This window comes from Scophthalmus maximus, chromosome 6 (genome assembly GCF_022379125.1).
Source record: "Scophthalmus maximus strain ysfricsl-2021 chromosome 6, ASM2237912v1, whole genome shotgun sequence".
NCBI lineage: Eukaryota > Metazoa > Chordata > Actinopteri > Pleuronectiformes > Scophthalmidae > Scophthalmus > Scophthalmus maximus.
In genome coordinates this window covers 19,735,001-19,760,937 of record NC_061520.1, presented here as the reverse complement: position 1 = coordinate 19,760,937, position 25,937 = coordinate 19,735,001, and the positions used below count along the sequence as shown (strand labels likewise).

Below are 25,937 nucleotides of genomic sequence, written 5' to 3'. Positions count from 1 at the left end.
ACATCGGCCCGGCGTCTCTTTTGGGGGGAATTACGCACTTTTTTGATGACTTTTGGTTTTGCGATGGCACGCGGCAAGGACACGGCGGAGTGGACCACATTACTTCTGCGCGACCTCTGTTTTCTCCGCCGGCTCCATGGGTCCGGTTCTTCGGCGGGGCACTAACCACCATCACCACCATCACCACCATCACCACCACCAGCCCTGCCTCGACGCGTTTCTGCGCGGGCTCCGGGACCTGGAGAGCAGGCAGGCTCAGAAGGATGAGCCTCGTTTCGTGGGAAACAAAATCAGTGAAGTCGAAGTTGGAGGTGGCAAAGCGCTCTGCTGTTACCTCCCCTGGATCCTTTACAATTCCCAGTGATCATGCCATCGAGTTTATAGATTTGGGTAAGATGTTTGCTCTCTTTTTTTCTTCTATTTCAAATTCAATTAGTATAGATTCTCATTTGAATTCCCCGTGTCTTATCATGGCGCACGGTCAATAGGCTACTGGTACGAGGACGAGGTCAAAGGGGGGACTTTCTCTGTAGAGGTGCGGAACATTTTCCGTCGGAGGCAGGGAGAGGAGGGTGGTGACTGGCGGACTGACTCACTAAATGACTGGCGAGCTGAACACAACTTTGATGTTTTTGGCTCGGGGCGCAGAAGATCGCTTTGCTAAAAGAACAGTAGGATATCCATCCAAAACCTGCCCGGTCTCCAAGTGACTAATACGCTCTCTCTCTCTCGGCGCGTGATCGCCATGCGTAAAAGTGGGAACTCACGATGAGCCGATTCGAACGGACGGCCGTCGGTATCAATGGCCGTGTGTGGCACCCGCTGTCGGTGAGGGGGAGGGAAGATTTCAGGTGATGTCGATGAAAATAAAAAATAAATCGGTCGGAATTGTTGCGAGTGATTCTGCGAGGATGCTCCGCTGACCGGGCTCTGTTGTAATCGCTTTGCGTGGATCGTGACCCGGCTGCATGGGAGCAGAGGGGAGAGCGCGCGGAGCTCAGGCGTGTGGGAGAGAAACGAGGTGCCGCCGGGCTCTGCGAGCAGATTGCGCACAGGGAGGTGTGTTGCAGAACCCAGTGGGCACACTCCATTGGGCGCACGTGCACGCACGCAACCCCCCACCCTCCCCCATCCCAACACACACACACACACACACGCACTGAGAGGGGAATATTACTTGGTGCATGTTAATGGGCGCAGTAATGAGACCCAACCCCTATCGTGTTGTAATTGTTAGTCATTCTTGTCTCCACCTCTCCCTCTCCCTCTCCCATCCCTCTCTGCCCCCCTCTCTCACTCTCCCCTGATGTCTCTCGCCGTCCCGCTGCTCCACTGTGCAATTTGTACTGTATTGAGAGAGTGTAATTATTCCCCCATTGTTTTCGGCGCGCGGCACTGGCACTCCACAGAAAGTGGTGTCATTAGTGTGACAGGGCGGAGAGGAGGGGGGAGAGGAGAGGAGAGGAGAGGAGAGGGGAGGAGAGGGGAGGAGAGCCTGGTGGAGAGATCGGTCCAGGGGACTTAATTCTCATTGACAGTCGCATTAACACGGGAGCAGCACTCTTAATCCTGGGGAGATTACTCTCTCCAACCTGACCCCCTGTCACCCAGCTGTCCCACGCGCACACCCACACACACACACACACACACACCTGTATGACGGTGGCACAATGACGGTGTGTCTGCAGTGGATGGCTTCTCCTCTGTCTTTGTCACCTTTCTCCATTGCCTCACACCCACCCTCCCTTCCTCCTACTGCACTCCCCCCCCCCCCCCCACACACACACACACACACACACAGCAATTACTCCTCACGCCGGGCTTTCTCTCATCCGAACCCTTCCTCTACGCCCCCCTGTCCTCCTAGCAGCTCCCTGCCGTGGGACAGACAGTTTCCTCGGAGGGGCCATTTAGCTCTACGTGTTTCAACAGCCTATCCTATCTGCTTATCCCCACAGAGGGCTGTTCAGGATGACTGGCTGGGAACAAGGGGGAATGGATTGTGTGCATTTGTGATTGTGCACGAGGACACGTCCAAGCAGAGAGGCGGCGGGCGGCAGAGAGCGGAGCGAGGGAGGCGAGAGAAATGAGCTGGAGAGACAGACGAAATATTTGTGAGAGCTGAGGCAAGGAAAGGGGATTGTGTGTGTGTGTGTGTGTGTGTGTGTGTGAGAGAGAGAAGGAGAAATAGGCGTCCTATATGTGAAATGATATGTGTCTCTGTGTGCAAGTAATAGGATAAACTTTGCAGCATGGAATCTTTTGTATCTTTGTGCTGTTCGTGTATAACGGAGAGAAAATATAGTCCAGGAGCAGACATGTAGTACTGGTGAGGTGAGAGTGGCGTGACAGATTGGAGAACACACACACACACACACACACACACATACATACACACATGCACACTGGCATTGACAGATTGACTGTGATTAATGGCTACTTCCCAACTGAGAGGAAGAGGAGGAGAGGGAAAAGGAGAAAAGAAAAGAAAAGAGCCATTCTTTCATGCCATGGGCAGAAGGATGAAGAAAGACCTCTCATTTGTAAACGACAGTGTCCCGGACCACTTTTCATCTCGGGCAGCCTCTGGGTGTATCGAGTCAGGGGGCATGGATTAGCATTGCGAAAAAGGAGTGGACAATAACGCCTTCACTCATCCTCATGAAATCAGGTTTTGGGGAAATGGACTCGTGGACTGATGTCTCTCCTCAAGCAGGAGATGCACGACTGTGATGGAGGAAGGAGAGATATCAGATCAATGAGTGTGTGCCTCCGGTGTGCATCCGTCTCTCGTCTCAACCGCAATTGGACAGAGGTCATGACCCCGGGTAAGAGAGGGTAAAGTTCAGATGTTACAGACAGTTTTACAGTGTAACATGTGATACCTGTTGAAATACTCAAGCTCAGAATGATTCTACCTTTGGTGTAGTCCGCCTCAAGAATCCACAAACTTTATGTAAATAAGGGAAATTTGAATAATTTTGTTTCTGTTTCCAGCTCCAAACAAACAGAGATGATGGATCGACCAGGCTGATATACATCATATATATGCAGATATTAACTTATTGCAGGGGTTTCAGTATCAGTGATCCAGAACCGGCATTACACACACATTATTTTAATTTTGAAACACTGTCAGCATCAACAACCAGACAACTGTAAAAATACCGTGTTTATTATGTTTTGTATCTTGTTCACAATTCTCAAAAAAACAAATATAATCCATTTATAGACGGGTTGATTGATATGTATTTTTTTTATAAATAACCTATTAGCTGAGATATCCTTAAATTAAAAAAAAATCCAGTGTTGGTCAGGCTTTGACATTTATATTTGGCATTTTAATTGAGTATTTTGTACTTTTACTCACATTTTGTTTGGAGAAAAAATATACATACCTTTTCTTGAAAACTTTATATGTGATGGATGCACTTACACTCTTATCTGCCTTCTTGTTTTGTCAAGGCCATAGTGTCTATGATCAACATGTCCTCTGTGTTATCACTACCACCACAGAAGAGTAACTACATATTAGTTTACCCACACCGCTGTGCAGATCAATAGAAGAAGCACTAAAACACAGTTGATATTTTTAAAAAATTCCTTTAAACAGAGGTTAGAACTTTGGGTTTTACTTTCACACTAATAATTTAAGAAAGAGTGGCTGGTCCAGATGGTGGACGTCTCATGTTGTATCTTCACAACTGTTCATGTTCTTTGTCCCCCACTCAGCCAGTCAGTCAGTCAGAGAGGCCTTGGTCTACTCTCCAGTTCTGTCTAACATGTCCTGCTGTGACAGGCAGCTCACACTGCTACATGGCCTCCTCCTGCAGTCCTTGAACGTGTGAAGTGCTTTTAAAGTGTCCTCTACTGCCGAGGTATTGTTGGTTTTTTTTCAAACATCTGCTTGGAGTTTTGGAGTAACTCATTTATGGTTTAATAATAGTCATTTCAAATATGGCAAGAGTTTTGAGGACACCGTAACCATTTTGCAGAAAAAAAACCCAACTTAAAAATAACATCACATCGCAGGCCTCAAGGTGATTTTCTCCACAGCTCCGACTCACTTTGACCATGACAAATCTCCCTAATTGATAGTAATGATTGTAATTGAACAGGCACAGTTCCTTCCCATAGTGCTCCATCTATCACCTTGGATGCAATCTGCTGCTTCCACTCGCGTGAGTGTGTGTGACAGAAAGCCTGTGCCTGTTCGCTCCTCTCTGGCAGCTGGCAGATGTGCTGGTTACGGCGAGCGGCAGTGTGAGTGTGTTGAAATGATGGTATGTATGTATGAATTATGAAAATCTCCCAGCAAGTGCTGCAGCGGGGGTCCACTGAAGGTGCGGTGGTGGCCTCGCAGCTGCCCTCATGGGGGGGGGGGGTTAACCCCTGGGTGGATGGAGGAGGAGCAGGAGAGGAAGCCAGGGTCCTGTGTGGGTGTTAGCTGAAGGCAGTGCTGGATTGAATGGATATGTGTTAGAGAAAAGGCTTCATCAGAGGATAGTCTGGGCCAAGGGGAAATCTGTCAGAGCAGCGAGCGAGTGTGTGTAAATGCGTGTGCGCGCGCACAGTTTATGTGCGTGCACGCTGGGGGTGATGGCTTTGTAATGAAAACAGCAGGCAGCGGGCGATCGAGGGTCCCCGTTGGTGGCTGACTGATGTCAGTCACCGGCTGAGGATTGCTATTCCCCCCCCCCCCGGGGGGGATAGCTGCTCAGCTGAGGATGAATCGCTAAGGTGTGTGTGTTGTAGAGGAGGTGGATGAACAGATTTACACATTTCTTATCCAGGATGTAATAACTGACAATTATTACTATCAAACTATATCTTGCTTTAAAAAACAAGTTGCTATCGGGGGGGACGGGGGACGGGGGGGGGACAAGAACAACAGAAAAAAACCCTCCTCATTTTGAGTTGTTTTATGGTAGAGTTCAGGTTAGACGTGGAGGGATTATTGCTAAGGCTGTAGGGTTAGTCCACAGGGAATCAGTGTAAGCCAAGTTCAACCAAATCATTAAATAAAATAGCATTTGTGTGTGTGGTGCGCAATTGCCTCTACAAGCAAGTACATCTGTACGAAAATGTTTTTTTGCATCAGCATATTCATTTTTTGATATCCTTCTACGATCCTTGTGTGGAATTGCTGTGTGTGTGTGAGTGTGTGTGTGTGTGTGTGTGTGTGTGTGTGTGTGTGTGTCTGTCTGTCTGTGTGTGTGTGTGTGTGTGTGTGTCTGTGTGTGTGTGTGTGTGTGTGTCTGTGTGTGTGTCTGTGTGTGTCTGTGTGTGTGTGTGTGTGTGTGTGTGTGTGTGAGTGTGTGTCTGTGTGTGTGTGTCTGTGTGTGTGTGTGTGTGTGTCTGTGTGTGTCTGTGTGTGTGTGTGTGTGTGTGTGTGTGTCTTGGGATGTGTGAGGGTTAGAGGCCCTGCGTGTCTCAGGGGAGCAGAGTGATATGGTGTCATGCTCCAGAGACCCACAGACAAATTAATTCACTTATTGACACTGCTGACACGTCTCAGTGACTTTGTAAAATGAACAATTGATCAGGCTTCCTCTCTCTCTCTCTCTCTCTCTCTCTCTCTCTCTCTCTCTCTCTGTCTCTCTCCTCGCTCCGTCTCTCTCTCTCTCTCTCTGTCTCTCTCCTCGCTCCGTCTTTGTCTCTCTCTTGCTCTCGCGCACTCTATTTTCCCGACCTCTCTTTCCCCCTTCTCTCCCTCCTTCTCGGCCCATCTGATCTCTTTTTCTCCAACTACTTCATCTCGTAAGTTTTTTTTTCCGTTTCCCTCCCTTTTGTCTCTTTTCTTTCCCTTACTTATATATCAGACGCTCCCTTCCCCCTGGCTGCACTATTGACAGGCGTGGCACGCACAGTAATTAATATGATTACTCGCAATCTGGTCATTAGCAGCAGAGGGGACTGATAGAATCAAGATGTCGGTTTGTCTGCAGATATGAGTTTCTGTCTGTCTGTGTGTGTGTGTGTGTGTGTGTGTGTGTGTGTGTGTTGTGTTGTGTGTGGAGAGGCTGTCGAAGCAGCAGTGAGTGAGCCCCTTCATCCGTGTGTCCATTGATTTGGAGATGTTGTGCAAAAAGCCACATGGGGCCCAGAGTTGGAGTTCAATGTGTGTCTGTCTGGTGCTTTTCCCTGAGCACAGGGCGGAGCTGCCTGCGACTAGACCGAGGTCGAAGCGCATAGAAAAATCAAGGCGGGCTCCACATCAAGGTTGTTTGTTTTTCCATTAATCATAATTTGGGCACAAAGCACAATGAATTGCCGCCGCTCCCCGGAGAGTCACTGTCAGGGCCTCGGCCTGTTTTTTTCCTTTTGGCTGAGGGCCGCCATTCGATACCCCCCCCCCCCCCCCTGGTCGTGCTGCCGCCCTCCTCCTCCTCCCTGCACACGTTCCTGCGCACACCTGTCCATACACCTGCGTGTTTTGACCCTTCACTTCTACACGTTGGAAAGGCAAGAAAATGTAGTCGACAGTACCGGAGTTGATAAGAGCAAAGATGCTTTGCTTTGAAAAAAGGAAAAGAGAGGCAAGTTAAAGAAAGAAAGACGGAAGAGAAGCACGCTGTAGACAAGTCTGGCATCACGTAGTGCCTACAAATAGTAAAGCAAGGAGGTGAAAGGCAACTCAACGTATGCAGTTGTGCATGTAAGTGTGTGCGTGCGTGTGCCTGCATACACAAGTGCCGTTACCAAAGCATCCTAACAGGAAACCTGACAGTAGACCTTGCAGGAAGGAAGGAAGGCAGGAGAGTGAAGTGAGTGAGTAAAATGATACGTAAAGATGACAATTTACTGCTCTAAATCTACAGTAAAAAAAGAGAAAACAGGAGAAAGGCATAAATATTGCAGATACCTAGTTTGTCTTGAGCAGAGAGCAAGTAAACCTGCCAAAACAAATGTGTGTGTGTGTGTGTGTGTGTGTGTGTGTGTGTACACAGCCATCTAAAAGCATCTCCTTTTGTTTCCACCTCTCTCTAAAAGTGACTTTTAACGGCCTTTTATTGCTTTAGCAGAGTGCGCTGGATTTACGGCCCGGGCCGTGCCTCCGTCTCTCGGTGGCTCTGAGTAGTGACGCTCCGGTCAGGGATGGCCCACGCTGGATGTTGGGCTTTAAGCAATATACTTCAAACCCAAACTGTATTCACAGACTTGTTGTGTTCGCATGTTTATTAGCCTGTAAGCGTCTGTGGTTTTCTTTTCCCCTCCGCAAAACAAGTCACACACACACACACACACACACACACACACACACACACCACAAATGCCTCTCCAGCTCCTCTGCTTTACCAGGGAGAGGCTGTTATTGTTAAAATCATTTTGTGAGAATTTTTTGAACGTGGCAGGTGCTTTCATCATAAACGGGACGGTGACTGTCCACGCGACCGTGGACCGATCCTTGTGAATGTAGCGCGAGTCCGCAAACATGTTTGTATGCGTAAGCCAGTTGGAGAGATGACTGCGTCAGGAGTCTGACTATTTCTGTCTTTACGAAAGAGGGGGAGGGTCAAGATACACACAAAAAAAAAAAAAACCGATGAAACAGCCTCTTGGACACACACACACACACACACACACACACACACACACACACACACAGAGCTCCACAAACACACAACGTACCTTCCGTGGTCACCGGATCCTGAGACGATGGCTTGTGCAACAAGGTGGGATTTGGACTTAAGTGCAGGCCGATCAATCGGGCTGTAATGGTACCTTAGTGCCAAGGCCATTCTCTGAACTCCGCAGTCAATACCAGAGCCAGGTAATGGCCCTGGATCCAGACTCCGACTCTCTCCGCTGTCGTTCCCCATATGGACATTTCACCAAACAGAGGATCCACCACTTAATTGCTGGTTGGTTTATCGGAGGTTACAATACAGTTTGGGGTTTGGTGGTGGTGGGGCAAATGGATGGCAGTAAAGAGGCGCAATGTTATATAATGTGCGACCTAAGCTATGGAATAACCCATAAAGAACCAGCTGTTATGAAGTATTAGAAATGTACACTTAACTCTCTCCGGAACACATTATAGTATTTATTACACAGCTACGGGCACTGTAATGAAGAATCCATAGACGATTGTACCCAAATATTTGCTCGTGCCAATTTAAGAGGACACAATGATGGCACTACTGTGGTGCAGCAGAGCTTCCGCATGCAAAGAAAATCGCAGTGCGTGTGAGTTGTGTGAAGTATTAATACAACGTTGTAACACGTAGCGACAAATGTGTGCAATTCATGCACATACATGAATTATGCACATCATTTATTCATGCATGTGTGTGTACCAGTATGTATCAGTATGAGTACATAAGGTGCCTTCCACGGCTTGCATATAGTTTTTAGCTTCTAATTCCACACTGACATAGAACTGCGGCCTGTATAGTGTGTGTGTGTGTGTGTGTGTGAGTGTGTGTGTGTCATGTGTCTGACTCACATGCAGTATGTCCACTGTTTCCTCTTCCATGCAACTCCCATGCACATTCTGGCACCGCTTCACACACCCTGTGGCACACGCTCATGTATACGGTGCAAAATTTGTTGGCACAGGATTAGGACTTGTAGTCGGGGGGGGGGGGGTTATTGACTTTGTTTGCAGCAAACAGAAAACAGTGGGAGGGGTGGAAGCTAGAGATAATCTTGTGCACGCTGATAAAAGGGAGAAAAGTGGGAAAAGAGAGAGATGCACACGCACGGAAGGAGGCAGGGACGAATAACAACCAGGAAAATAGCGGGTTGATCACGAGGGGAGAGAAGAAATGTAAGGGGGCTCTGGCTTCTGAATACACACCGCTGTGTTAGTGTTAAGTCTGTGTGAGTCTCCGTGTGTGTGAGGGTGTGCTTTTGTGGGTGGGCACACACCCGCTCTATCTGCCCAGCGACCCAGAGGAAATGGCGAGGAGCAGTGTGTGCTGTGACGGTTTAGACAAATATATAGACGCTGAACATTACACACCCTAACTGAATGTTAATACTGTGCATATCGGCAGAAATCCGAAAGCGCTTCACATGGGATTCCATTGGGCTCTGTGCTCTCGCTCGTTTCATTTTTCGATATCCTTCCGCCTCTGGGAGATGCACTTTGTTTTACACTGATGTGCTTTTTCCTCTGCTCGGTCTGTGTCTGGGCACAGCAAAATCAGAATGCGGGTGTGATGCGTGTGTGGTCTTCAGTCCCACTGCCTTTCCATTTTTCACACATGCACACTGGAGAACAAACAAAACCCACAGACAGACAAAAGCAATGCTGACATCTTTTTGCTCCTCTATCTGGGACCTAGGAATTCCTCCAGCTTTACTTCATTCCATATTTGATGTAAAGTAAATCCGCGGACTTAAACTATTTCTCTAGTTAACGACCCTCTGAATCCCTTTTATAATAGGAAAAAAAACTGCCCCTGAATAAGAAATATATACAATTCACTGAAGTTTTTATGTAACTGTGTAACTCACTACATGACCCAACTGTCTGTAAGCGATAATATAAAATGTCTGATATTTAATAAAGAAAAATATTGGTGCTTTGAATTAGCCAATATAACGTGTCAGTAAAAGAACTAGACGTGTAGTTTGGAAAAAGGAAAGGGCTTCGAGCTCGATGAAATTTAAAAGAGTAAATCCTAATGTGGGCGTAATTATGCGCAGGGAATTTTCATGTTTCTTTCATCCTGCTGGTTTTGATTTAGTTATGTCTTGATCATTTGATCTTGGTTTATTATTACTTCATGAAACTTGTCGCCGGTAGGTATAATAAAAGCTCAGCAGGTCACTGAAATGTTGATTTCATATAAAGTATCATAGACTCATCCAGACACAAAATATGTTCAAAATATGAATCCATTTTGACCTGTTCATGTGCCAGATTAAAAATCGATTCATATTGATGAATCAACCGTATGACCAACATCTTAATATTTACGTGACCAGCAAAAGTCAATCACAGTTTAATCACGGGACTATCGAGTCAAACAATGTGAGACAGACTTTAAAAAATGTCCATCTCATTCCATAGTTGTTGTCATCGAGTCTGACAAACAGCACTTTAGGAAAAATGCAATTACTCCAAAGAGAGATAAGACATTTAAGGAAGATAAAACCAGAGATATTCTCAAAAAGCCCAGGGATGAACATGGTTAGATTATCAGGTAATATTGCAGTATCTATTCTTTGCAGGAGCTCGGTTACTGGGAACGGGAACTTGCTGTGCTGTCCTGGTAAATGATTACATCTCTCTGACTGACAAACAGCCGGTATCATCCTCATCACTCAGACAGTGTTTTATATTGTATATTTGACATGTGTCGCGCACACACACACGTTTCCTGATGTGGCACATAAGGTCACTCTATTTGCAGATGAGGTGCGCGCATATTTTTTATGCCGGTGATTGTGCGACGTGTACTCGAGGAGTGCGAGCAGATGATGCCGTTTAGATGCAGGGCACAAAGATATATTTGTGGCCGAGGTGGGCCGATCTCATTGCATGTCAATGAGCCCCCGTGTCACCACTGTGTGATTACTGCAAGAAATGACACAAGCCAGCCCTTCAACCCCTCAGACAGAGAGGGAGGGGGGTGGAGAGGGTGATGAAGAAGGAAGGGTAATTTTAGAAGGAGCGAGACTTGATGTTCTCGGATAATCTTGAGCATGTTTGTTAACGGTAGAGTGTGTTTGTGTGTGTGCTGCCAAATCCAACAACTTCTCAGAGACGTGATGACCAGCTGAGCCCCACACACACACACACACACACACACACACACATTTCTGTCTCCGTCAACACGATGTCCCCAGAGACACGTGTGCCTTTTTTGGTGACTTGAATGTTTTATATGAACATGTGGGAGATAGTGTCTCCTTGAGCATGAGCTCAGCTTGTCTTGTTTATTGCTCTGTTATAAGGCAATCTGTGGAAATGTGTGAGACCCACCAGAGGTGACATCATCGTTGTGACTGATGGGACGCTTTTTTTTGTCCTGAAGAGTGAACTGAACTGCATACATGCACACGCACACGTGCACACAGACGCACACGCACACGCACACGCATACGCACACACACACACACACACACACACGCACTCGCACTCGTGCCCTTTTAATGAGTGTATCAGAGAAGAAAGCTGATAAAAATGCGTGCCATGGCCCCGAGAATAAGAGGAATAAGAAATGGGCTACTGTGCTGCTATGCAGCATGCCTAATCACCACACACACACGCTCGCACGCATGCACTAACACACACACACACACACACACCGGCACAAATATGCACTTGTCAAAAACAGAAAAACCAAATAAACACACAAAATGCTAATCTTAAATACTCAAATACGGTACAAGATGGCACTGATATTGTTTCTACATTTGCATTCCACTTCCTCTGCAGAAGCATATTCATCCTCTTCCTAATGCAACATTTCTGCTTACATTATATACATAATCCAGGATATATAACCTGAAATTGCTTTTCTTTCATTTTCTGCCCTCTCACCATCTCGCATCTCTTATGTCTTCCTCGTGCTCCCATCTTCCTGACCTGTGCCGCTCATTGGTGTTGTTTTGAAAAATGATTTGTCTTTTCGCTGTCACACGCACTCATTCTCTCTCACTTTCACTGCCGTTCCAGTTTCTCACACTCATGCAGAACTCCCAGGCCTGTTCCTGCTCAATCTTTGACTGATCTGTGCCTCATGGTTTGTTCTCCACCAGGGGGCAGTGGCACCACACTGATGGCCCAGAGGAGGCGTCAGACTTGGCGGGAGCTGACACCTTCCCGGGAAGTTTCTGAGCATATTTGAGCAGGCCGCGCTGCATATCAATGAGTCGTGATGAATAATGAAGGTTCGAGGAGGGGAGAACATTTTGTTATTAATCTGAATCTGTTGTCTTTCATTTAGATTGCAGAGTTAGTCCCTTTGTAAAGAGAGATGTGTTAACACACTCCAACTGGCGGGATGGTTATTTACCCTGTGTGAGTGTGTGTGTGTGTGTATGGGTTTGTAGACGTGCAAACACACACACACACAAGAAGCTGTCACTCAGCTGTAATTAGAGGGAGTCTCACCTGCTTTCCTCCAACACTGTTTGAGTTTACCTTGCAAACACTCTGCGCTGTGTACAGTATGTGTGTGTTTGTGTACGTGTGTGTGTTTGTGTGTGTGCGGAGCATCAACTTGTGTTTATCAAGTGTTTGATGGACTGATGAGGCTATTCTGGGTTAGGGTTTTTCCTCACGTGCACCCATTTACATTTAAGTTTTACTGTTTTAAGTACACTGTCTTAGCGTGTCCATCTGTGTATGTGTCTGTACATGATGTGCGTGTGTGTGTGTGTGTGATGGAGAGAGAGAGAGAGGGGGGAGCTGTGTGTGATGACTAGAGTGGGGATCACATTTAGCCTGGGGGTAGGTGAACCTATTGTAAACAATGGATCTGACTGAATCTAGGCCTTCACATCTCTACTGTACCCCTGTGTGTGTGTGTGTGTGTGTGTGTGTGTGTGCGTGTGCGTGTGCGTGTGCGTGCGTGCGTGTGAGAGTGTGTGTGTGTTTGTGAGTGTGTTTGTTGGTGCATGTGTGTGCGTGTGTGTGTGGACCTTCATACAAGGCCATTGGAGGTCACTGAGGAAGCCCTGGGCAGACCTGACCTCTCTGACTGGATGTCTTTGTACTTCCTCTCCAGGGGCTTCTTCTGTTTGAGGAGAAGAAGAGGAGAAACAGGAGTGAGACGAGGAAGAAGAGGAGGAGGCGACAGAGGGCTGAGGCGTGAGTGAGGGCAGCCATGGCCCGTACCCCCTGCCTTTAGAGGAGCTACTCAGTGGAAGAGAAATCAAAAGAGACAGATGACCAACAGGTGAGATGATATCCTACATAATGATAAAACTTAATTTCTTATTATGATTATCTCCATTAACCGTTATTGTTTTGTAATTTTTTTTGTGGAAAATAGTGAAAATGCCGATCAAAATTTGTCAGTACTCAAGATATTGACTTCAATGAATATAAAGCAGAGAAAATCATCAAATATTCACATTCTAGAAGCCGGAATTGTCCCTTCTTTTGAAAAATACCTTCAGCAATTTATCCATTGTCACAGTTCTTTGTCCATTAATTATCTGGTAAATGTAAGATTAATCAGCACGTCATTCGGGACTAATAACATCCAAACAACAGTAAAGCTAAACTCTTCGGCAATCAACAGAAAATTAATCAGCAACTATTTTGTTAATTGATGATTTCAGTTATTTTTCCCAGACTAATTTCAGCTACTCAGATATTCTTTGCCTTTTTAACGATTGTTAACAGAATATATTTTAGTTTTGCACTGTGGGTTAGACAAAGCATATTCGTCAATTAATCACTCTGCTCAATAATCAACTAACTAACTATCAACAAAATAAAGATTAGCTGCAGCCCTTAACCACTTATTATTATTATTTCTGGGCCGACCCATATTTTTCTTTTATTGCAACCTTTATTTTTAATAATTGTCTGTTGCCAGAATCCTTATCATATTAATAGGCATGAAAAACTCTATAGCCTACTAGTGAGCCTAAAAATTTTCTCCGTCTTGTCATTTTTTCCTTTGACCTTTCCTCGCTCACCTCTCACATTGTTGCTGCTTGTTCCCAAAGCAATATTTTCTCTGTTTGCTGTGCAGTTTGTTTGGGGGTGGTTGTGGTGGTTGTGGTTGTCCTAATCTCTTTTTTCGCATCCCCCTTTGCTTCCTCTTTGCCCCTTCCTCTCCCCTGTTCATCTCTCAGGATGAAACTGTGGGGGAGGTCAGCTTGGCCTTTGCAGGTGGCCTTCCTCGTTGCCTTGGTGATGCTCTGCGTCGACCCCGTGTCCGCCGGCAGCCGTAACCATCGGGGACCGACAGGTACACCGGGTCTTGCTCCGAACACCCCCTCTTCCCATCACCAAGAGAGGTTAATTACACTGTCACTGCAGAGGCACAACACATGTTCCCCGAGCCTGTCGCGGAGCGAACCGTCCCCAACCCGCTGGAGGAGGGCTCTGAGTGGGAACAATGTCAATGTATGACACAATGTTATCTAGACAAGACCTCGCGTTTTTTTCTCGGATGCAAACACTCGGCAGCTTGACTGATCGAGCCCCAACAGAAACAAATGGCACTTGTGCTGCAGAAGCTGTCAACACAAATAGATCCGCGTGGGTGCGATCTGATCTGCGATCTGGTTGCAGTTGTTCGGCAGGTCAGAGGTGCGGCTGTTCTCAGGTGGCCTGAGTGTTTGTGGTCCGGTTGTGTGGAATAGGGCTCATGTGTCATGTAGGAGAGGCCACGGAGGCCCGCGACTTCCAATCCTCAGGCTCATAATTGCCAACGCCTAAATCAATATGCAAAACTGTGCAGCCCCTCCACCCTACACGGAGACATGCCTCCCCCCCAACCAAAAAGAAAAAGGCCAGCTCCCTCATCGTCAGTACGGTCATTGTTACAGTCACACATTAATAATTCATTGGGTCCGGCTACTGGGACAGTTGTGCTGAGTCACACAGGATCTCGCGCTCAGATTTGTTGTGCCGCATCTTCCCAAGCCACTTCCTCCTCGGACTTAATTACGACAATGTCCTTAATTGTCTCTTCGCCCTCACTGCCCGTGTTCTGCAAGGTGACCTTTACGTGGCACAGAAATGCTTCCAGCACCCAGTCCGCGTCGTGAGTGATGGTATTAGTTTCCCCTTTGATGGAGAGGAGGCGGCCTGCTTATGGCAGGGACACCGCTAATTACAGGCCCTGTGTATTGTGAAGGTCAGCGTGGGCACGCCGCGCCCTTCTCGTTCCTCCTCCAAGACTCTCTCCCAAAAAAGACCTGTGCTTTTTATTAAGAGTCCTTACTTTAATTAGTCACAGTTTAAGACTTTGGCTGCAGACACCAACACCACGCACAAACAGCGGTTTGTAGCTGAGGAACAATTGGCGGCAGACGTCCACTGAAGTGCTGTCTAGTGGGCAGGTCAGTGAGGCATTTGTTTTCGATGCGGCTTTCTGGTGACGTACCATTTGCTGCCACACGGTGGCTCTAGAGGTCAAAAAGTGCTTCTCTGGAATCTTTTTTTCATTTTTTTATCATAGTCTCTTTTACTCGGTGTCATTCTCAAAGGCAATCTGTCGTTTTGCAAAAAAAACACCTCAAAAACCAATCTTTAATGGGAACAGGCGCAATGAATGTCAACTAACCAATCAGACACGATGGGACTGACATTTAAATGAAAGTGAAAAAGCACCCTGCTTCCTTTTTTTGTCTTGTTGTAGCAGCACTCTGAGGAGTGTAAAAGCTACAGACATTTACCATCTACCACACATTTTCCTCACACACTCCCACGTTCCCTCTCAGCACATGAACACTTGGCTAGTGTTGCATGAATTATCTGAAAACCGATTAATGTAATCTAAAAGAAAATGAATAAGAAATGAAACATGGGACACCATAAAACCACCGCGTATTGTATATTGTCTTCCCTGTCTTTATGAGACCCGTTGCCTGGCAATTAAGACAATAATAGATAGATAATGGAAATTCTATTCCTGCAAAATAACACAAACAAAATGCACATCCACGTTCACAACGCTGAAACATGGAAAACCGATGAACTGATGTATTAATTACTCAGCTGGCCCTCTCACAAATAGAACAAAGTTGCGTGGAAATTTATGAACAAATGTATCACACTTCATTTAGCCCTGCACTGTTGTCCATAACAATTACAAGGAACAATTCATAAGCAGGTCACAATACAGCAAAATCACATTCCAGGAGATGTCGACGTGATGCAACGCACATTTACTTATTATGCACGCCAACCTTTTGTGTGGTTTCCTCTTGAAACCACATATACCTGCAGGTTAATTCACCCACTTAATTCACCCACTGTGTTCTCATAGTTCCTCCTGTATTTTGACAATGAGATCAAACTGAAAGTCTCATGTGCGCTTCTTTTCTCTTCCAAATAATGTGAGACCTATAGCTCAGTTACTAGCTTGCAGAATCGATAACACTCGTGGGTATGGAAACGTTCCACAAGTCTGTTACAGAATGATTAGCAAACCAAAGGCTTTGTTTGGCTTCATGGACACATTCCTAATCCCTGCTTCAACACTTTGTTGATCGCAAAACAGATCTAACGTTCCCAGAAGTATGTATCTCTTCATGGGCTGTTGGTGGGACATCCTGGCATCGCCATTGCTCATGTGACGAACCGCATACCCAGCAGGTTTCTGCATGAAAAGAGCTACTGCCTTTTGTCGTAGTCATGCTTTACATACAAGCACGCTTGTCGTAAACACATCTTACACCACATCTTTGTGTACGTAGACGTGTTTCTGTACTGTAGCCTGTGTTAATGGCGCGGTCTCAGCGAGAAGGTTTTATTGGGAATTTGCGGCACCCGAGTACTCAGCCGTACCAGCAACTTGTTATGGTGATTAGCACAAAAGCATGGCTGATGCCTGATGTGGGCCTGTTACACACTGATAATGTCGGGAGGATTGATGGGCTGTGCCGGACCAGGACAAGGAAGGGCAGGGGTAAGGAGGGGCGATGAGTGAGTGGGCTTAAAGAGGTAAAAAAAAAAAGAGAGAAAGGGGTTTAAAGAGAACTATGGTGTAGTAAATGAATAGGTTGCTTTATATTAAAAAAGGATTTGCCAAAATGTGTTTGACACCATTTCCGCCTTGTTCCACTCAACGCATCGTCCTAATCGGGCCGTCCCGCAGACGTACAGTGTGTCCCCTCCACATTGCTGCAGACGGATTTGACCAGATACCTGGCCTTTTCTGAGCAGCGGACGCGCTTTGTCAGGTATATTGACAAGGGGAAGACGCCGCCTTTTGATAAATCGCACAATCTTCCCGCTCGCCTGTGTCCGTCAGAACACATCAATCGCCTGGCTAAGCCATCAGTTCAAGGTAACCTGGCCTGTTGGCTGCCCAGCACACTGTGGCCCCCCGCGACCCTGTGCCTCTCCCTTTCTGCCTGCCGCACGCACAGAAACATTCGGCCACGCTCGGGAAGTCTTTTCATCTCAGCGTGTGCCGGGCTCTCTGACACTGAGATGGCCGTGACAGAACGGTTTTAACGGCAACGTGTAAACAGCCAGAGGGGTGGGGGAGGTGGGCTGCGACTGCCCAACACAGGTATTTTTAAGCAGATGAGGGGCAAGAGAGACTGTCGCGCCCTGCAGCTGCACCACTCCACCCTGCCCTCCAGACCACTTTTCTGAGTCCTGGTGTTGTCTAATTTAAATTTGTGCTCATTGGTTCTGTACGGTTAGGATTCCTAATTGATTTTGGTGTCAATAGCTAATGAGGAAATTCGACTTTATGATTTTTAATTCCTGGAACAATGAGCCTCTTTGTTCATGAACTTCCCAGTTACAGTCTGCTGCAGACAATCGCAAGGTTCTTCTGTTGACAGGTTCATAGTTCAGTATAGTTGCATTAAGCATGCAATATTTATTAAGATTGTTCCATAAGAAATGCACACAACAATTTAAAGACAATGTTGGAATATGTCTATTAGACACTATCAACGTGGGCAGTATGTCACGACAGACAGGTGTGTTTGCCATGAAGACAAGAAGTCTTGTGGGGTTTTTTGGCAACAAGGGTGGATGGTTTTGAATTGATTTCTAAATAGTTTTGGACCGTAAACTCTATATGGCTCTCCAACAACCTCTGCGCATTGATTGTGTACATTGGATGCTTCAGGTTATAAATAATAGAATGGCCCTTAAGAGATTCATATTTTATGACATATTTTACACTTACAGACTAACAGATACACCAGCACATCAAATCATCCTCATACTGACTCGTCCGGCTGATTTACATTCTTTTTCAGAAATTAGGTAAAACACTACACTTTAGGTAAACGCTAAAGTGTAGCCACCTCACCACCAGTTGAAAATTGGCTCATTTCTGCAGGTATAAAGATGTGAATCATTTGCACTCATAGTTGGGGGGGGGGGGAAGCAACTTGAAACAAGCAACTGTGGGATTGTACAATTTGTCAGCGTGATCTTGCGGGTGAGAACAAATATTTCTGAAATACTGCAAAAAAAGAACCACATCATATTTTATCCACCATTTAATACCGATGGTTAATGTTACAAGGCAACAAATCACCACCAGCGTGATTCTGCATGCAGTTGGTTGTGCGTGATAAAGCCTGCACCCACCGGCTGCATAGTCTCCACTGCTCACACACACACACGTGCACACACACACCTCGAAAGGCTTCGCAACTTTTAAAAACACAAACAGCCTCGTTGCGGCTCTGCTGTACAGCCAGTAAAGAGTAGAGACCTGTGAACCTCCTGACCTCATCAGCGGGACACGAGCTGCTCTTTGTTCGGTCTGCTCCCTGTGACACCGCTCCTCCTGCTCCTGCGTGACTCGGTCCCCTCGCCCTCTCTTCCTCACTAACAGGCTGCCTGTTTCTGAGACAGGGGCCGGCCGATTGACCAGTTTTTTACCCAGGCACCGCTGCACAGCGGTGTTAATTTTCCGCAATGATAATTAGGGCTTGAGTCTGATGAAATCCAGAGAGGTTTGATTGTGTTAAAACTGTGTTTTCCACTTTTCCTATCTCATTGAGTTCTGTTCTATTCTAGATTTCAGTAGATATAGAAGGCTAAATGTGTTTGTGTGTGTGTGTGTGTGTGTGTGTGTGTGAGAGTTGACGGGGTGGGGGTGACGGTGGGGCATGTGTGTCTAATCTGGCAGCTGCTCCAGCCTCAGGAGAGCCCGAGACAGAGAAGTGAGGGAAATGAAAGTGGAGGGATGATAGCGGAGGGGCGCCCTCAGAGAGCCAGGGATCATTGATGGAGCTCTCTGGAGAAGAGAACAAACAAACTTTAAATCAGAAAGGATGAGCGGGGCCATGGCCTGCAGAAATGGAACCTTCGGCAGAGTGTGGATGTGCGTGCTGAGTGTGTGTGTGTGTGTGTGCTGAGTGTGTGTGTGTGTGTGTGTGTTTGTGTGTGTGTGCGCGCGCGCGCGCGTCCGCCTGCAAAGCTCATTCAGCAGAGCATGAAAAGTTTTGGAGTCTGGGTAAAGTCACGTACATAAATGAAATCTGAGCCTATGGTACAGTAAAACCAAGGTTTTTCCAGGGCTGTAAACAGGCTTATAGGTCCTAATGCCGCCAGCAGGGTTTGCTGTGCACAGAAAGACCGGCGCCAGCGACTCTCAGGAGCGCACAGCAAGCTTTGAGAGCGGAGATAAGGCGGCTGGAATCCGTTCAGAAGCCATGAGCAGAGATTATATTAACTAAACGTTTTACCCAACATTTGGGGCTGGGGGGCATTTTTCCTTTAGGTGGCCACAAAAACCCTGCCTCCGAAGAGATTCATGGGCTTAACATGCTTGAGTGAAATGTAACATTTGACACAGACAGCCCGCAGAACACATTTCACACATTGTACTCGGGCACACGGGGCAGACGTAATGCATGTGAATGTCCATGTCAGTTGCTTTTTTTAATCAGCGTGAAGCCATAGTTATCCTTTGGCAACAAAAGGCATTAGCTCAAGATATGAAACAATTTGACTGAACGGCAACGCTTCCGATCGAAAGACGGTTGTTGTCTCCGCAGGTATCTTAAACACGCGCGCGCAAAAGACGCGTCGTGCCACCGGGTGGACAGCTCTGGGTAAAACCTCAAGTCAAACCACGGCCCTCTGTCCCATCGCTGTCAGGAGAACGTTACCGTTGAAGGCCGCAAGGCCCCCTGGGAAGTGTGGAGATAGCGAAGGGAGACTAAATAGCTGCTCGTGTGTTGGCGGTGTCGGGTGAAAGCAATTATCCCGGTGCAAAATATGATTTTTCAGCAACACACACGCAAACGAAGGAGCTAAAATACGCACACGTGCACAGGCACCGCGGAGATGAAGTGCAGGCGTGCAGACGGTGCAAAGGTGCATTTACACACAAACGGTCACTATAGCGACGGATTCTGGCCAGGTTCTGTTAGTGGGCTGCTCCCACCACACGAGCCCCTCGTGAAATGAGCGCGTCTGTTCTCTGTGGCTTACTTGTCTGAGAGGAGTCCCGAAGGGAAAAGAAAAAAAGAAAAAAAGATTATTTTCGTCAACACGTCTGCTCTCGTTTTCTCTCTGCCGCCGTGATGCCGTCAATGAGGGCACATGGGCGGAGAACGAGACAGCAAAAGGACCACCAAAGCGTTTCATATTTATGAATCAAAGAGAGCGAGACCGGGATAATAAATCCAGATATTTGTTTAATTGTAAGAGAAGTGGTTGCGGTGTGTATTTGATTGTTTGAGGGGGGGGGGGGGGTTGCAGCACAAAATATACTTTCCGACAACAACAAACCACGAAAATACCCATAAGCCACATCTCACAGTCTACGAATTTCTCGCAAATAATGCCCTTCTGCTCCCCTTTCTCTCTCTCTCTCTCTCTCTGTGTGTGTGTGTGTGTGTGTGTGTGTGTGTCTCTGTCTCTCAGTCTCATACCAGGTGAAGCAGGGGACATGTGAAGTGGTGGACGTCCATCGCTGCTGCAATAAGAACAAGATTGAGGAGCGTTCTCAAACCGTCAAGTGTTCCTGTTTCCCGGGGCAGGTCGCTGGCACCACCAGAGCGCGACCTTCGTGTGTGGAAGGTAAAATCACTGCAAGGCCGCGTGTCTGTGTCCGTGTATATTCAGACAGCATCCTCCTCGTCTAGTGTTTTGCAGCCCCATGATCCAGATCCTCTGTGTTGTTCATGTCCGGCTTGAAGCATCTTTTTTCCTAAAGAGCTCCAGATTGAGCCTCGTCTTTTCCGAGAAGGAAAGGGAGCCGTCATTTATGTTCATTTGTATTTTTTAATAAAAGCAACTCGCGTGGGAGAGATGCTACAGCAGACAGAAGGAGAATTGTTCCCCTACACGACGGCCATGCTTGTGGTTAGACCACATCACATTGCGTTCATTACATGACCTAGCTGTCAGGAGTCCACCGTCCATTCCAATAAACTGTGCGCTCTGCATGACAGCTACAGTCAGGAACATACTCCATCACGGCTGCGCCACTAGGTCACAGAGAAATATTTAAAAGGCTTGTGCATTATGTTTCCCCGCAAAATTCGGCTGCACCGATTTTTTTATTTGGAAAACTTTTGGCAACGTGACGAGAATTTAGGCTTTGGAAAAAAAGTGTTTGTTACGCGTCAGTCGCCGCACGAAACATCTCGCCTGAATCGTGAGCAGATTTGTCTTTGATAAACAGAGTTAAGCCGTTTGACGGTCGTTGAAAGCCTCACCCGGCCTTTTTTATCCGTCTATCAGTAAAGTCACACCTTAAAGAAACACGGCAGGGCGGAGACAGGGAGACGATGGACAGATGTGATGATAAAGCTGCTGTGTTACCATCGAGCACCCTTTTTTATTCCCTTTTGTTCGGTTATCAATGCGTCACAGGTCGTTGGAAAGCTATTTCAATGTTTACACTGACGTTTCTTTCGAAAGGGGACTAAACAGCAGTTTGTCGTGTGCACCTGGGATCCAAGCGCGCTGTAAATCTCGGGCCCGACTCGTCCGGCAGTGGTGCAGTTCATCATTTCCCACGGAAGCTCAAAGCCACTAATGGAGGTAATGGACGCCCTGCCAAGAGTGTCTCCTCGCCCCCCCCACTCCCACCGTGATGTGCGAAAGGAGGAGCAAAAAATACGCAACAGCTGTCAGCCAAGACTGGACATTTGAAACTGCGGTCTTGAAAAGGCCTGATTTTACTATTTGGGACAGCAATTCACCTCACGTCGAGTCAGACCGCGAGAGTGAACGACAGATGGGGAAGGAGAAAAGTATTTTTCTTCTGATAACTTTTACAATGCAAGCACACAAGCACGGACCACAGGCAGAAATATCATTGAATCAAATCATTATGTTGAGTCAATAACTTTAAAACAAACAAACAGAGCAGATCATTATCCACTGAACTCTGTTCACACACACACACACATACGCACGTGTGTGTGTGTGTGTGTGTGTGTGTGTGTGTGTCTGTGTCTGTTGGTTCGTGGCGCGCGCGCGTGTAGCGATGGACGGATGACAGCCGAGGGCTCGTGGTCGTAGATCTGTGTTCCGCCCGTTCGTCCGCTCCGAGAGCTCCTGCCCAGCAAAGAAACAAGTCGTGTCACTGACCCCTATCATCCGCAGATACTCCGCTGAGATCACAAGCGCAGTGTCAGCCAACATGATCCAATCACGCCGCCTTAGCCCCCTGCCCGGAGTGAAAATACACAGTTGTCTGGCACGCGTGTGGCGCCAGAGAATCTCCGAAGCTCAGGGGGTTATTTAAAGTGTTGAGGTCGGCCGGGAGGTGGGAGCCGATCCCACACTCGCACCGACCCCAGTGACTGATAAACCCGAGCGGATGGAGACTTTTCGTCCATGTTGTGTGGACAGAGACGAAGAGATGTCCTGCAGGCTTTGAACTTCCGGTTTCCCCCGCAAATATGACCGTGAATAGGAATGTGAGCGCGATAACTATCGGGAGAATCCTCATTCACCCCAAACACACTGGACTGATTGTCAAACCTTGGGGATTTCCATAAACCCTCATTATATCACCAAAAAACAAAAAAAAGAAATAGTTCAATGTTGTGCATGTTATGTGGGCTATGGAATAACAAAATATGAATCTCGTTCGCCAAAAATCATTTGCGGCTCATGTTTTCTTTCATATTATTTACTGTCACAGTGAAACAAGCACATCTATGTCAGTGAGCATCTGTCTCGACCCTCATCCATTTGCGCTGCTCTTCCTGCGTGTGGCCAGTAGACGGCGCTTGTCCCGTTCAAAAGAGTGAGTCGAGGAACACACCAGCCGGTTCATTTCAACTCCATCTTCGCCCCAAACAAACAAGTGGATTTGTTGTTTGGCCTCTTTGATGAGCTCCTGTATGGGAACAATCTCCCGATAATGATGAAAATCAGGCAACCAGAGCAAAGATGATTGGCTTTGTAATGAAAAGTGGGATAGATAAGGAAAACCTGTGAAAACTTTGCCAACCTTTCGGGAAAATAAGCACTGGGCTGATGCTTTGCTTTTGTTTGTTCACTTCAAAGACTAAGTATCATTTGCTAAAAAGGAAGGAACGGCACTGATGAGGAGCTACTAGGGCGACGGTTATCACTGCACACGCACACACACACACACACACACACACACACACACACACACACCACAAATTTTTCTAAATTCCTACTCAGACCTCGCCTCTCACGTCCGAGTCCAGTGCTCCGCAGCACTTATCCTAATGAGTCACGCTTGACCTCTGAGTTCACAGTTACAAGAGATGTCACCTGGTCCGACACCGTTCCACTCACAACCACACACACACACACACACACACACACACACACACACATTCCCTCCCGCTCCCCCTCACCTCTGTCGGCTTGAGCGCTGACGGAGGGAGAGAACCTCTCTCAGGGAGAGAACCTCTCTCAGGGAGAGAACCTCTCTCAGGTAGAGAACCTCTCTCAGGGAGAGAACCCCTCTCGGGTAGAGAACCCCTCTCAGGGAGAGAACCCCTCTCAGGGAGAGAACCTCTCTCAGGGAGAGAACCTCTCTCAGGTAGAGAACCCCTCTCAGGGAGAGAACCCCTCTCAGGTAGAGAACCCCTCTGAGGGAGAGAACCCCTCTGAGGGAGAGAACCTCTCTCAGGTAGAGAACCCTCTCTCAGGGAGAGAACCTCTCTCAGGGAGAGAACCCCTCTCGGGTAGAGAACCCCTCTCAGGGAGAGAACCCCTCTCGGGTAGAGAACCTCTCTCAGGTAGAGAACCTCTCTCAGGTAGAGAACCTCTCTCAGGGAGAGAACCTCTCTCAGGTAGAGAACCTCTCTCAGGGAGAGAACCTCTCTCAGGTAGAGAACCTCTCTCAGGGAGAGAACCCCTCTCAGGTAGAGAACCCCTCTCAGGTAGAGAACCCCTCTCAGGTAGAGAACCTCTCTCAGGGAGAGAACCTCTCTCAGGTAGAGAACCTCTCTCAGGTAGAGAACCCCTCTCAGGTAGAGAACCTCTCTCAGGTAGAGAACCCCTCTCAGGGAGAGAACCTCTCTCAGGTAGAGAACCTCTCTCAGGGAGAGAACCCCTCTCAGGTAGAGAACCTCTCTCAGGGAGAGAACCCCTCTCAGGTAGAGAACCTCTCTCAGGGAGAGAACCTCTCTCAGGTAGAGAACCTCTCTCAGGTAGAGAACCCCTCTCAGGTAGAGAACCCCTCTCAGGTGGAGAAGCCTCAGTGTGAATGGAGTTACATTATTGATGCGAGCTGAAAGAGGAGTAAATGATAGCAGGTCCCATTACTGTGCTGCTGCACGGGGGCCATTACTGTCAGACTTACTTTTTCAAGTGAACTCCATTCATCCTGATGTTTTTTTTCCCTTGATCTTTTTTTTGTTTGTTCATTCAGCGTGAAAGCCACCCTCTTTCTGCTTTTATATTTTCTATGAGAACTCGTGCTGGTGGGGGTGTTGTGTGCGGTGCTGCAGATGCTGAGGTGATTTGGACAGTGGTTTTCAGCGGTGGGATTGATAATAGCCAATCAATAGAGGCCGCGCGGTTAATTGGTTTTTCCCTGTTACTCTACGGGAGGAAAAAAAAAGAAGCTCTGGGGCTGTGGAGTGGTCTGAGTGAAGCCCAGATGTGTCCCCGCCGTTGGCTTTCACTGTAGCGTAGTCAGGGTAAATGAACAGTTTGTGTCTCAATTGAGGCTCTGCCAAGTATGGTTAATCTCACCGGGCTAGTTAGGAAAGTGTTGGCGACGGTTTGTGTTTGTGTTTGTGTTTGTGTTTGTGTTTGTGTTTGTGTTTGTGTTTGTGTTTGTACGCGCCTCCCGGGGGCGGATGTAGATGTGTACAATGTCCTGAAAGAAAACCATCTTGTTGTACGACGTCGCTTCTCGCTCGGTTGGCTGTTCGCTTGTGAAGTATATGGACAAGTATTCAGATCATTTACTCGGGCAATGTAGTTATCAAAACAACAATGTAAACTTGTCCCCGTCGAGTTAAAGTCTTGCTTTCAAAATGATGCGCGGATAAAAGTAAGTATCAGTGTCACTCAGCACAAGAGTGGACGTGGAGAGGAATGACCCCTCCCAGGAATGATCACCACGTTAGCCTGCGTGGTTTTCAATATTGTAGCCGATGCACGCAGAGCTTGAATGGAACCGCTTTATATGTATACTGTATTATGTCAGCTTTAATAGTGTGTCACATTCTATGAAGCTCTATGCTTTTATCCGCAGCGCAACTCATAGCTATAACGTTCAGATAAATGTAGAGTAAAGTGTTCAATGATTTTCTTGAAAATGTAGCAGAGTAAAAGGCAGAAATAGGCACTGGGTTACAGTAATGACGGGCTTTAAATCTTTTCACCGACACTGCCACTAAATTGTGTCTGGTGGCAGAGAAAGACAGAGAGCACGGTGGAACAGATGAAAAAGGCAGATGAGTGGATTTAGTTTGGTGCGAGACGTGGTCGCAGGCAAACTGTGTTTCATTACTGGGCCTGTTTGGTGTTTCTGCACACATCAACCAGCTGTTGTTTACTGGAATATCTTCTCCATAAGACCTTGCTTGTGCCTGTTTCTCTCTCTCTGTGTGTGTGCGCGTGTGTGTGTGCGCGCGTGTGTGCGTGCAACTGTTCACTGTGTGTATAATCTCTTTCTGACAGCTTTTCCACGACACTTTCCACTTGTGTTTTTTCTCCGCGTCACGCATACCTGTGTGAGCAGGGGCAACAGAGACTCGGTGTGTGAGCAAATCATGGCAGAGAAGAGAAAGATGCCTCTCTTCAACTGCTCCTGCACTCCAGGATCACTGAGTGGAACGGTTACAATGCCTGAGGGTACTCATACCTCTGGGTCCACCCCCGACTTCTTGTGTGTGTGTGTGTGTGT

General features: G+C 47.2%; 1 protein-coding gene across 1 annotated transcript in view; it reads left to right on the top strand.

Moving 5' to 3' along the window:
- Positions 1-11,717: 11,717 nt before the first annotated feature.
- Positions 11,718-25,937, top strand: part of tafa4b (TAFA chemokine like family member 4b) — a 21,616-nt gene continuing 7,396 nt past the window's right edge. Inside the window, exons 1-4 of the mRNA XM_035631118.2 lie at positions 11,718-11,850; positions 12,690-12,860; positions 13,771-13,886; positions 20,501-20,656. Coding sequence (XP_035487011.1) covers positions 12,850-12,860; positions 13,771-13,886; positions 20,501-20,656 — 283 coding nt within the window. The 5' untranslated portion in view covers positions 11,718-11,850; positions 12,690-12,849. The remainder of the gene's footprint in view (positions 11,851-12,689; positions 12,861-13,770; positions 13,887-20,500; positions 20,657-25,937) is intronic.